General features: G+C 42.2%; 1 protein-coding gene across 1 annotated transcript in view; it reads left to right on the top strand.

The window, feature by feature from the left end:
• Window positions 1-12,691, top strand: part of DPYS (dihydropyrimidinase) — a 100,831-nt gene extending 88,140 nt beyond the window's left edge. Inside the window, exons 9-10 of the mRNA XM_006053903.4 lie at window positions 10,479-10,600; window positions 12,260-12,691. Coding sequence (XP_006053965.1) covers window positions 10,479-10,586 — 108 coding nt within the window. The 3' untranslated portion in view covers window positions 10,587-10,600; window positions 12,260-12,691. The remainder of the gene's footprint in view (window positions 1-10,478; window positions 10,601-12,259) is intronic.
• The last annotated feature ends 787 nt before the right edge of the window (window positions 12,692-13,478 follow it).

Genomic DNA, 13,478 nt, shown 5'->3' with positions numbered 1-13,478 from the left:
CAGTGGGAGGCGTGGCCTCCCCTACGAACAAAAACATGAAGTTCAAGCTCAACAACTGCCCCTTGAGAAACTGCGTTCCCTGTAGTTGAAGGTCTGCAAGGTGCATCCTGGCTTCCCCGATAGCTCAGTTGGTAAAGAATCAGGCTGCGATGCAGGAGACCCTGGTTCGATTTCTGGGTCAGGAAGATCTGCTGGAGAGGGGATAGGCTACTAACGCCAGTATTCTTGGGCTTCCCTTGTGGCTAAGCTGGTAAAGAATCCACCCGCAATGCGGGAGACCTGGGTTCGATCCCTGGGTTGGGAAGATCCCCTGGCGAAGGGAAAGGCTACCCACCCCAGTATTCTGGCCTGGAGAATTCCATGGACTGTATAGTCCATGGGGTCAAAGAGTCGCACACGACTGAGCGACTTTCACTTTCACGTTCAAGGTGCATTCACGGCAGGGTTTGGGGTCAAGTAAATATGAATTCTACCTTGACTTCACATTTCCTCGCTGTGTGGCCAAGCTTCTCTGTTGTCCCTGGGCTGCTTCCTCATCTCGAAAACGAGGATAGTGTTTTCTCCCCAGGAGACTGTAAGAGTCAAGTGAGAATTTAAAATATAAGGCACTAGTGGGAGGTCTATAAATATCAGTTCTGTCTGTTTTCCTCCTTTGATGACTGAATTTATAATAAAGTCTTTGTAATAATCCTGTTGTTATAAGAGAGGTATTAAAAGGTATGTTCTTTTACTATGTCTTGCATTTTCACGTCTGTTTATTTAGGTCATGCAGTGTTTTCAACAATTTTAAAAATTCATTTCACTAAAGACACTAACATAGCAAAAATTTCAGATTAAAATCATCTAAATGGCTGGTTTGGAAGTGATGGAAGGCAACCAGTGCCCTCAATCTCACAGGGTAAGAATAGGCTAGAGCAGGGTGATGGAGCCCTGCAGAGGCAGCCTTTATGACTTTCATCTGCAGGCTTCACTCATTAATGTTCCCAGCCTGACCACATAACCATTACAGTTTATAACCCTTGGATTAGTTCTAAGGCTTCCTTGTCTTTTTACATTTTAAAATATATTTCTCTTTTTCCAAAGTTCTCTAGCTGTTTTCTGATTCATTTCGTTTGGATCTTGTAGTCTCTTTGATTTCTTCCCTAATGTCTTGTGAAATGTTTTTGCTTGTGGATTCTCAGACTTTGTTATAAATAAGATTCATCCTTTCTTCTCCTTTTTTAAAAATCACTTCCTAAAGCTTTGATTTAGTAAACAAGTACTCTGGAATGCTGTAAATTCTCAGAATGTTACAATTCTTCATCTACTGTATTCCAGTCAAAATATTTAAGGTTGCCATTTATTTTGTTAATTTGTAAATGTTGACACTGACAGGTGACAGGTAGGTAGAAACTATAAGGTTTCCATATATTTCTAAATATCATATGGTAAATTACAGCAATACTAACATTTACTGAGCTCTTACTGAGGCAAAGCACAGTGCTAGGGGATCTTGTCACTGTAACAACCCTGTGAGTGAGGGAGTATTTATTATTTTCCCCACTTTAAATATTAGGAAACTGAAGCTTCAGGAAATAAAGTTTGTAATGTCATACAGGTCATATATGGCGGGACCAAAACATAAACTCTGGTTGTCTGACTCCAAAAGCTATATGCTTAAGCAATAAACCACATACTGTAAAACATAAAGGTTGACTTAAGTGAGTTAAGTAAGTAAGTGTTAGTCGCTCAGTCATGCCCGACTTTTTGCGACCCCATGGACTGTAGCCCATCAGGCTCCTCTGTCCTTGAGATTTTCCAGGCAAGGATACTGGTGTGGGTTGCCATTTCCTTCTCCAGGGGATCTTCCCAACCCAGGGATCAAACCCGGGTCTCCTGCACTGCAGGCAGATTCTTTACGTACTGAGCTACAAGGGAAGCCCTTAAAGTGAGTTCAGTTCAGTTCAGTTCAGTCGCTCAGTCGTGTCTGACTCTGCGACCCCATGAATGGCAGCACGCCAGGCCTCCCTGTCCATCACCAACTCCCGGAGTTCACTCAGACTCATGTCCATCGAGTCAGTGATGCCATCCAACCATCTCATCCTCTGTTGTCCCCTTCTCCTCCTGCCCCCAATCCCTCCCAGCATCAGAGTCTTTTCCAATGAGTCAAGTCTTCACATGAGGTGGCCAAAGTTAATGGGAGGTAAATTATTCTGTACTAGGTTTGGGAAAAAATAATTAGAGACATTGAGGGAAGCTAGTCCATTCATGACACTTGTAGAAGTAATACAAGGAATAAACAGAAAGACGTAGACTTAGAAGTGGTAGATCCAACACAAAAAGTGAAAGGCTTAGTCTCTCAGTCACGTTGGACTCTTTGCGACCCCATGGACTGTAGCCTGCCAGGCTCCTCTGTCCATGGAATTTTCCAGGCAAGAATACTAGAGTGGGTAGCCATTCCCCTCTCCAGGGGATCTTCCCAACCCAGCGATCAAACCCAGGTCTCCTATATTGCAGGTGGATTCTTTACCGTCTGAGCCACATTTGGTGGTAAGTTATGTAACACCGTAATACAGGGTGAAGCAGCTCCTGGCTGTCAGTACCTGCTGCTCACCAGCAAGGATTCTAGACTAACTGAGAACACCTCATATTAGTCTCTCCCTGTCATGTCGGACTCTTTGTGACCCCATGGACTGTAGTTCACCAGGCTCCTCTGTCTGTGGAATGTTCCAGGCAAGAATATTGGAGTGGGTTGCCATTTCCTTCTCCAGGGAATCTTTCTGACCCAGAGATTGAACCCAGGTTTCCTGATAGACTGTATTTAAAAGACTGACTTTGCCTAAGTCTTCCTCCTGTTGGGAAAATGTTTGAGGCAGCCAAGATCACCACATGATTGGCTTTATCAGTTCTCTATTTCAATTGTTGGGTGTTTTGTTGGCAAAATTAATGTCAGCGTCATTTTATTCAGAGTTCACTATCAGTTTTGTGAGTTAGTTTCTTAATATTTTCTTCTGATCTAAACTTTGAAGGTATTTTAGTCCATGATTGCTTTTACAATAAGTAATAGTTGTCATTATATGTTGTTCTGAGTACTTATGATCTGTCAGGCACTGTACTTGGTGTAATTAATAGTTTTTATTTTACTTAATCTGCACAGCAAGCCATGTGAGAGATAGTATCATCCCTGTTTTACAGAGTAGAAAACTGACTCTTAGCAAAATTAGGTAAAATTTCCCTGGGCTAAGCAGTGAGGAATCATAAGAGCCAGGGTTTGTGGTAATGCCTTCCAGATTCTCACTATACCATGGGATTTCAATAGAACAAGAAAAAAGAACATAATTGTGAAACCCAAATCATGGGGAATCCATTATTTTTAAAAGTGTTAATGTGGAGAAAGTATCAAATAAAGTGGAGAAAAAGAGGTTTGAAGATTGTGCGGAGATGTTTCAGATCTTTTTTTAAAATCTCCATTAGGCAAAGATAATTTTATAGAAGAAACATCATACTGAAGGCAAGAAAAAGAGCCGTTAAGAATCCTAGATTTTATATTCACATGAGATAATGAGAGCTCTTCCCTTGGTTTTCATTTAAAATGTTCAGACTTCTTTGTGAGTGAGGATAAGAGTTTGAAGGCAAACAGGAAGTGCGCACACCACTTCTCCTGCTCACCTGTTATCCTTCCCAAGAACATTAATCACTCGCCACTCTGGACCCCAAAGCACAGCTTGTAGAGAAATGCCAGGGTTTCTCAGTCCCAGAACTCAGCTGGTCTCCTGGCTAGAATGTTAGTTCTTTGAAGAACTTACTTTGTTTATGCCCAATACTTGCTATCTAGTAGGTGTGTGATAAATAGACGAATTGCAAATGGAAGGAACAAGGACTATAGTTTCAGAGGCTATGGACAGGAATTTAGACTAATTTGCACAGAAGATTGTCCATGCCTTGTCCCAAAGAGTGGGGTTATCTGTAAACGTGATTCCTATCGATGATTTTATGACTTAATAAAAAACTTAGTATCACGCTGTGCAGCTGTCACTGTTAACAGATATTCTGAGGAAGTCCAAAGGAGAGAAACGACATTTTAATGTAGTTTGACAGCTTCAGGAAATTGTTACTTTAACATTTAAACAGTGGATCCTTAAGGGAAAAAAATTAGATCAGGAGATGAAATATCAAATTTGATTTGATAAACATAATAATAAAATATATATTTCAATTCAATATATAAAGTCACATATGGAAGAGTACTGGGGGATTCAGGAAAACAAAAATAAAAAAGGAAGAAAAAAAGTACATCGTTCCCTGGTATCTGTAGGGGTTTTGTTCTCAGAATCGGCAGATACCAAAATCCACAGATGTTCTAGTCCCTTATACTGTTGTCCCTTTCTATCTGTGCATTCAACCAATGATGCATATGGAGACCACTGTAACAGCAACTGAGATGTTCAAGAACATTTTGAAAGAACAAAATCAATTTACATGTGATTCATTCTTCGCCCCCTCCTCCAAAAGCTAGCTCTGTAGACTCAAATGATTTATTATTTCTAGACTTTTTGTGTGTTTAGAGTGTTACATTTTTTTACCAAAACTTGGAAGTATAGACATTCTTCTGATCATCCCCTTTTCTCTTTTCTCAGTAGTAAGCAACCCAATCTCTTTTGTAAAATAAGAGTCATGTTGCATTTTCTGAAGAAGCAGGAATAGCTGCATGGAGTCATGCATGGTTTCAGAATACTGCTGCCCAAGCTTTTAAACTGGCTGTACCTTTGCATCTATACACATAATTTGCCATTTAGATACGATAAAATTGAGTGAATGGCTGATCTAATCTTTGAAATGGGTGTCCTCCATTTCTTAAATGAAAGTTTTTCAATGTCTTTCTCAATGTGGTAGCTCAAGGAAAATATTAGTAATTGAAGTCATCATCAACTGCCATATAATTCTAATTTTCCCAGATGAATGGCTAGTAATGAATAAAGTAAGTAGATCTCTTCTTACTTACACTTACAAAAGGTGAGCTGTATATTGGAGCCACATGTATGTATCCCATCCCAGCTCCTTATTCAGTGATGTTAGTTTGGTAGCTTGAAATCAGCCATGGTGGGAGCATTTACAGGACAGAAAGAGGCATGTGCATTAAGTCAGGGCTTTAGGAGTGACAAGAGAAAGGGAAGGTGGGTTGTCAACATTTACCAGCACATCACTGTATACAGCGACTTTCTAAATGCTTTCTTTTCATATTTCATCTAACCATTCAACACTCAGTAAATATTTGCTGAAAACCAATTCGGTGTTCATGTTGTTCTGGAGAAATAGCTCACAGAGTATTTTGAACATTAAATAGAAACATTTGGTGGATTATAAAGCATTATCAAAATGCGAATTTTCATTGTTATAGATCACCTCTATTGAGTCTAGTGATTCACCATCCCTTGGCAAGCTCAGTTCCATAAGGACCTCTGAGAGCCTCGGCATTCACAAGGTACTGAGTACCTATCTAAATTCACCAGCCAGGCGTGGATTTTATCCTCAGTCACTGTTCCAAAGGAACAAAGGAACTGCTTGGTGTTAGGTCAGCGTCTGCTTTTGGTATTTGAAATTTCTGTTGTCTTTATTACTATTTTAATATCTTAGCCTCCATGATCAGCATTATCTTAGGAACTCCATGGAATTCAAGATTCTTTTCTATGGTCTTGCTCGTCAGAAAATCTAGCATCTTAGCATTCCACTCTCTGCAGACAATACAGTTAAATTTTCTATCAACTTTAAGTTTCCTCTTTCCCCTGATCAGCTAACCAAAATGCAGTTATGCAGGTATAATGAGTACAATTAATATTTATTCTAGCACTGCATATTGTGATATAATTCTTTTCTGTATTTCTATTAACTCATCATAGTAACAATCATCATCAAATACTGTGAACCCAAACTGAACTCTCATCTATGTGAGTAAACCACCAGCACCCTGCTGGGTGAGGTGCCATCTGTGTTTCCTGTATTACTTAGGATAGCCTTTCACACTGTTTTACTATCAAGCCCTTCTATTTGGTTGTGAACACATCAAGACAGGAAGAACTGCTGGCCTGGGCTGATCATCTAATTTTGACCAGCCTGTACTAGGGGGGAAAGATGCCACCACCCAGGTCAGTCTCCCAAAGGTGTACGTTCAGAACCCTAATCTCTTGAGGTGCTCCTTGAGAAAGCTGTCAAATGATCGTAGATAATGCTACCCTCAAGTGATTCTATCACCCAATATCATCTACAAAGTTCTAAAAAAAAGTCCTGCAGTCAAGAAATCTTTCACTTAACAAATGTTTATTAAGCCCCAGGCGTTATTTCATCTTCCATCTGCTGGGGATACAGGTGCAACTGAGATAGTAGTTCCTGGGCTCAAAGAACTGTAATCCAACTTGAGTTTCAGCTATAGTTTGTTGCTGCTTAAGTTCTCATTCTATTTGAGACACTAGTTACGCCTCCCTGTGAGGAGGTCATTAGCCATTTGGATAAAGGAGTCTGGGATTTGGGACAGATTGGGGCTGGACATAAGATTCAGAAATCCTGGCATACATAAGATTTAACACCACAAGTCTGAGGCCACCAGAGAAGAAAGCGACCTTGAGAAAGAGCTCTGGGGCTGTCAACCTTCAGAAGTTGAGGAGAGGAGGGTAAGAGCCAGCAAGAGAGCTGAAGAAAGCTGACGGGTGAGGCTGGAAGAAAGCCAAGAGAACACAAGAAGAGAAGAGAAGAGACCTACTTCCTTTATTCAACCCAGAAGCCTCTGATGCTTCATCCTGGCCTTTCTGTGAGCTTTATGCTGCATTAACATCCTCTAAGTAATAGGTGTGCCCTTAGTTGGGAGACTTGGGATGGAGTCCCTGTCTTACTGTACTCATCCTGGATACCTGGGAAAGAAACCCACTTGATTTTGATTCCCACTCCTAGGACAGCCTCTGAAATTATGCCAGATGCTGGTGCCCCTAGGACAGTCTCCAGGACACCCCTAGGACAGCCTCTGAGGGCATGCCAGATGCCAGTGCCCATGTCCAGGCTGAGATGGAGATTTGCCATTTGTCACCAGAGATAAGCCACATGACTGCTTTTCCTGAGACCTGCAGTCTACTTAGAAAACAAATGGGCAACTGAACTCTGGAATAACGCAGGGGCAGCTTCACATTCTGCAGCACCAGCACCGTCACCTTTCCATTTCATCACAGTGAACATCACTGAGGTTCTAAAGTGTACACAGAGTACAGTGCCCCGGGCGATAAACAGTACAAAGATGAACAAGACCTGGGTCTAGCATTAAAAGAGATTATGTAACCATGTCTGAGGATAAGAAAAGATGAAAAGGTTGAAAGGACTTCAAGGCTTGAGATCAGAACTTGCCTTTGATTCCTGTCCACTTGTCTATAAAGGGAAAGGCTGTGAAGTGTGGGGTGGCAGAAAACTCCCCAAAGAGGGTCAGTCTGTGCCCAAGGTGCCCGTTGGCCATGGCCATTCTGGTGGGAAACCGGTCCCTGCCCATCCTGAGCCTCAACGGCAGATGCAGAGGGAAGCTATGTGCAAATGACACCTGGCCAGTCGGGTCAGAGCTGTTGGATGGTCACTGTGATCAGAGTGACCACCCAGGCTGAGAGGGGCCTCGTGGCATTGCTAGTACAGTGACTGAGCAGCTGGAAAACGGTCTTAAGACAAGTGCAAAGGGCAAGTGCAACCTGGGGAGCAGCTCAATGGTGAAGCAGAACAAAAGAAGATGAGGGAAACTGAGTCAGCCCTGGCCAGGGCAACAGATGCAAAGAAGAGAGAAGTTCAGATGAGGGATCTCTTCCCACCAACACCCTCCACCCTCGGTAGGGACTTGTCAACTATTTACTGAGAACTCATTATGGAGAAACAGAGCAATACACTGTCCCTGAGTCTGCCGGAGGAGGCAGACTATTACACAAAAACAGAAAGTGGTAGGCAAGATACTCTGATGTGGCAGGGAGAGTTAAAGCTTCCTGGGCTGACGATTGTCTGGGCTGAGTTACTGAAGGGCCATTGCAGATATTTAGGTAAAAAAGAGGGTGGGCATGCCACAGTGGGAGAAGACATGTTCCTGGCAGAAAGATGTTAGGAAGGATGCTGATTCACCTGGTTTGAGTCATCCCTGAGCCTGCAGTTAGGTCCAGGGAAAGGATCTTTCAAGGGACCAGCCAGCTTGTGGAACAAGCCCTCTCCTGAATGAGGATGGTAGGCCCCAGGCTTGACAGCCCCATTTAAATCACCAGTGTTGTCCCTAAGGAGTCCAGGAGAGACCAAAAAGTACAGATGAAAACCACAGACAGAAAGGTTTCAAAGGAACTGTTGTGGGAACAGGGAGGTGGGAGGGGGAGCTGATGAGGAATACACAGCACAAAGGCAGGTGACACGGATTATCTGCCCACCGATGTCATTTTCTTCAAGGGCTGTGAAAAAGCTGATGATTGAACTGAAATATGCCACGGGTTTTGCCAAGTGCGAATAACGACTAGAAAAGAGAAAGACGTGAGACTTTAGATTGTCGGTAAGAGAAAGGTTGAAGGAAGGTGGAAACAAATCCTGGTTTGCTTGGATGGTCCTGGATTATGCCTGTTCATTATGTTTAGTACCCTTTACGCGCTCAGAATGTCCCAGTTTAGATGGTAAATTTATGGTCACTTTAGTTTCAAGTGTGCTTCCCCAGTGACTCAGGGGTAAAGCACCTGCCTGCAATGCAGAAGACACAGGACTCTCAAGTTCAATCCCTAGGTTGGGAAGATCCCCTGGAGAAGGAAATGGCAGCCCATTCCTGTACTCTTGCCTGGAAAATCCCATGCAGAGAGGAGCCAAGGGTCGGACAGGAGTGAGCACACGCATGTTGCAGGTTGCGCTGCATGTCTTAGGTTTTTATACATACTGCTGGGCTTGGAAAGTCAACAGGAGAAGGAAAAACCTGGAGACTTAAGACCTGAAAGGGAGATTGTGATCAGAGAGTGGGGAATTACGTGAATGTAAAGTTTCAGGTGTTGATGGGCTCCAAGTAACCACGATGTCCAGGGGCTGGGTGGCAGCCATGAGAGGTTGATGTTTCATTTCTCCATGTCGATGTTCAAGGTGATGACAGGATCCAGGGTGAAGGAAGGGACTTAGCTGACGGTGAGCCGAAATGGAGGTTCAGCAAAGCATCCCATCGGACACAGGAAATGGACAGAGGCATGGACTTGTGTGCAGAGGGCAGGGGTCTTCCTATTCACTGAGTGATCAGCTTGCTTCAAATTCTGCAGCAGTAGGGATGGTCTCCATCTTGTTCTCTACTTTATCCTCTGTGCCTGGGGCTCGTGTGTGCTCAATAAATATCTACTGAATGAATGAAGAAAAAGCTTTGTATCTGGGAAATCTCATGTGCCTGGGACGTGGGTTTTATTCCCTCCATTTCATAGGTGAGTAAGTAGGCTCAGAGGGGCTTATTAACTTGCTAGTTTCCTGTAGCCAGTAAATGGCAAAGCTATTATTCAGACTTAGACCTGCCTTTCTCTAAAGCCCACACTGTTGATCACTATCAGATATTAGTTTTGATGGTAAAAATAAGACAAACGTACACACATACATACACACATACGTATTTATTTGTTAAGAGCTTATTATACACTTGGCATTATTCTAAATGCTTTATTTACATATATTTAATCCTCTCAACATGTAATTCTCATAACCAACTTATAAATTAAGTGCTGTTACCATCCTCAGTTTACAGCTGAAGCACAGTGTTGAGTAACGTGCCCAGGCAAGCTGGCTCCAGAGCCCCTGCCCTTAATGATGGTGGTTTACAATTCACCTGACCTGTCAGGGAATTTGTTTCCACACTGATGAAGAATATAATTTACTTCTTATGAATCCCTTTGTTTAGATAGTCCTGATTTCAAAACTCTGGTCAAACACTGAAGTAACTCTGGCTGAATCCAGGGTCCTGCTACCCAGTTGGCCAGCAGAGAGGTGTAGATCCAGATGGGAAATTCTGTGGAAGGCCCGTTACAAGCAGAGACGATCAGGAAAATGAGGAAACGTACACACAGATTGCTAGAATCTGCAGCAAAATGCTGAAAGTCTTAAGGCATGTACAACAAAGAACCCTGGGGACACAGACACCTGGGATTGAAGCCACGGGAAAAGATAGAACGTTTGATAAGCCTGTACGGTGGTTATAGAACCCAGCGTGGGAGGGTATGGTAGAGGTCCCAGAGAAAGTTGCGGTGGAAAGAATGGTGTTAGCAAGTGTTCCCTGGGCCTTTGTCTGATGCAGTTTAATCCCATCCAGAGAAAGTGGGGTGATACAGGTACCTGTGATCGCTGGGAATTTCTGTGAAAGGGTAAAGAGTACGAGGCACATGATAAATTCACTGCCTCGTTTTTGATCTCACAGTTCATTTAGATAGCAGAACTTAGCTTTGAATTCAAAAAGTCAATAAACCGCAAGAGAAAAATGAAATGCTCTCTTTCAGACTTGCACACCTACCCCCGTGAAGCGTGAACCCTATAAAGGAGAAGTCATCACATTGACATCCAGAGAAGACTCCACACATGGGACCAGGAAGCAGGCCCAGCCCTGAGCCACGTGCTGTGGGTAAGGGACGGTGGGCACAGCAAGGTTTCCTGCAGCACAACATATGACCTTGCTGCTGCTAAGTCACTTCAGTCGTGTCTAACTCTGTGTGACCCCATAGACGGCAGCCCATCAGGCTCCCCCGTCCCTGGGATTCTCTAGGCAAGAACACTGGAGTGGGTTGCCATTTCCTTCTCCAGTGCATGAAAGTGAAAAGTGAAAGTGAAGTCGCTCAGTCGTGTCCAACTCTTAGCGACCCCATGGACTGCAGCCTACCAGGCTCCTCCGTCCATGGGATTTTCCAGGCAAGAGTACTGGAGTGGGATGCCATTGCCTTCTCCAACATATGACCTTAGCCTATCTTTTTTTTCCTGAATGGTTGAAGAGTCCAAGATCAAGGTCAAAGACTTCCAAGTGACTTAAGATTCAAGGATAGTTTGGCCAAAGGACAGACTGAAAAAAGACCTCGACACAGAACACCTGGGTGAGCCTCCCAAGTTGAAGAAGGCCTTGAGCTAGCTGGAGATTTATTCTCTGAGGTGTTAGGGAACATTGTACAGAGGCTTGGAAAACCAGATATAAGCAAGAGGCTGGTAACACAGAGGGCCCTGCTGTTGAGGAAGGTTGCTACTACTTAATACCAAGAGTGCAAGTTTATAGTCAAAATGTATAAACTGATTAGGACTTTATCTGGAAGTAATGAATCTTCGTATTGTAAAGGCAACCATTTCTAGAAGCTAGAATGAGTGAAAAATGAATCGAATGTTGCTTTAGGTGTAATTTTTCAGGAAAATTATTTGATAGTATATGATAAGCTTTATTTCACACTTAGTTTTAGAATAATATTACAGATATGGTCATTAAAAAAAAAAACATTTGAGTGCTTCATCAGTTTTCTCTTTTTGCATTCAAATCTGTCCTCTTCAAGCACCTATGATCATCATATTTGTCAATTTTCTTTTTCTTGTTTTTTTTTTAATTATTATTATTTTTTCAGTTGTTTTCTGGTCCTGCTCTGCCAGGTACCTATTTGGTTGGGCTTTGCTGTGATTTAAACATTTCTCTAACATCATTTCTATTGACTTCATGAAATCTACATGTTTTGTTTTGCAACTTCACTAGCCTCCATGTTTTTTTTTCTTTTTATTGTGTAATATATTTTCAGATTTGCAACACGTCACATCAGCAAAAAATTACAGAAGAGGTTGACATGATGGACAGGGAGAAATGTTTGTGTTAATTAGGGACACTGTCTGTCAAAGGATTCATTTTACATACAAATCCAGTTAGGCATTGCTGGTTTGCACATTATGCTAACCTGTGCTTCCTGACATAAACCCTGAGACTGTGATGGGGTGCTGTGTACTCCCAGCCATGTTCTCTTTCATTTGAATGTTGTTAAGTCTTTAATAATGCTGTGCAGCCAACAGTTCCAGCTTTGTTGTCATTTCCTGATGATTGGAATTATTCTTCCAATCCAAGAAAATTGTGTTAAAAGTTCAGAGGAAGATTAGCAAGAGGAAGACATTCTGTTGAATGGTGTAACATGCTATTACCAGCATTTGTAGGAGCAAGATTGGTGTTTACTTTGATTATAACATTTCTTGGGGGTTAGGCTTCGGTTCTGCATCTCTTTGTGAGGGAGAATGTTACACTCATTTCCTTTTATTCTGTTCAAAGGTAAAATCAGAGAAAAGGATGCTGCTGTTCCCATCCCAGTTAAATGCTGTCAGCCCGTGGAGAAGCAAGCCTCATTTCAACTCCCTAAGATCCTTTTGAAAAAATAATCTCTCTAGGCTTCTTTGATTTCCTTTCAGAAGCAATTGCTGTCTTTCTTACTGTGACTTTGTTGCTGTGTAAGATTGAAGATATAAATGAATGTTATTGTGAGATAAAAAGTCAGTGTGAAAATTCATTGACGATACTTTAAAATGTCATCTTTGCTTGTACCAGATTTCTTTCTTTGAATTTTTAAAAATCACTTTCCTGTTTAAAGTTTTATAATGACTACATTTATTTGAAAATAGCTAACTCTGTGATTTTACATTCTATTGTAATTCACAAGCATTTAGATCTTTAGTATAATTAATAAACATTTAGATCTTCATTTTATATCCTGTTATCCAGTCATGTGTATCTTCTTCTAACTAATGGGATTGGGAGTCTGGGAGGTTGGTTTTGATTCAAAAGCATAATTTCTTGAGAGACATCTGCTTCTAAACTCTTGGAAATCAGATCTCTCAGCAAACCCCATGTAATCAAATAGAATACTCAACCTTAGAATACCTCCAACGCAAATTATCCAATCACACCAATGAACACAGGATTTGAGGGCATTAAATGGAATCGGTGTGGCTGAAAGATGCTACAATGAAACCTTCCCTCCCCATGCTTCCTGGTCTATGCTGTGATCCTTCATGTATGCAGAGAAGCTGAGCTTATATTTCTTCCCCTGGGTAAATAGGCCAAGAGGGATTTTAAAATCATGTCGTAAAATCCAGGCACTTATGTTCTCACGGCAGGCAAATCTGCCCCAACTTACTCACTTAGATGTGGGATGTATTCACACTTTTGAGAAAGGGTGGTAGAAATCCAGTTTTGTGCTGTTGTTCAGTTGCTGAGTCATGTGCAATTCTTTGGAACCCCATGGACTACAGCACACCAGGCTCCTCTGTCCTTCTCTATCTCCCAGAGTTTGCTCAAATTTGTGTCCATTGAGTTGGTGATGCTATCTAACCCAGAGAACCATCTCAACCTCTGCTGCCCCTTGTCCTTTTGCCTTCAATTTTCCCCAGCATCAGTTCAGTTCAGGTCAGTTCAGTCGCTCAGTTGTGTCCGACTCTTTGCGACCCCATGAATAGCAGCACGCCAGGTTTCCCTGTCCATCACCAACTCCCGG

The sequence above is a fragment of the Bubalus bubalis genome, chromosome 15 (assembly GCF_019923935.1).
Source record: "Bubalus bubalis isolate 160015118507 breed Murrah chromosome 15, NDDB_SH_1, whole genome shotgun sequence".
NCBI lineage: Eukaryota > Metazoa > Chordata > Mammalia > Artiodactyla > Bovidae > Bubalus > Bubalus bubalis.
Note: the sequence above shows the minus strand (reverse complement) of the source record. Positions and strands in the feature narration are given on the sequence as shown.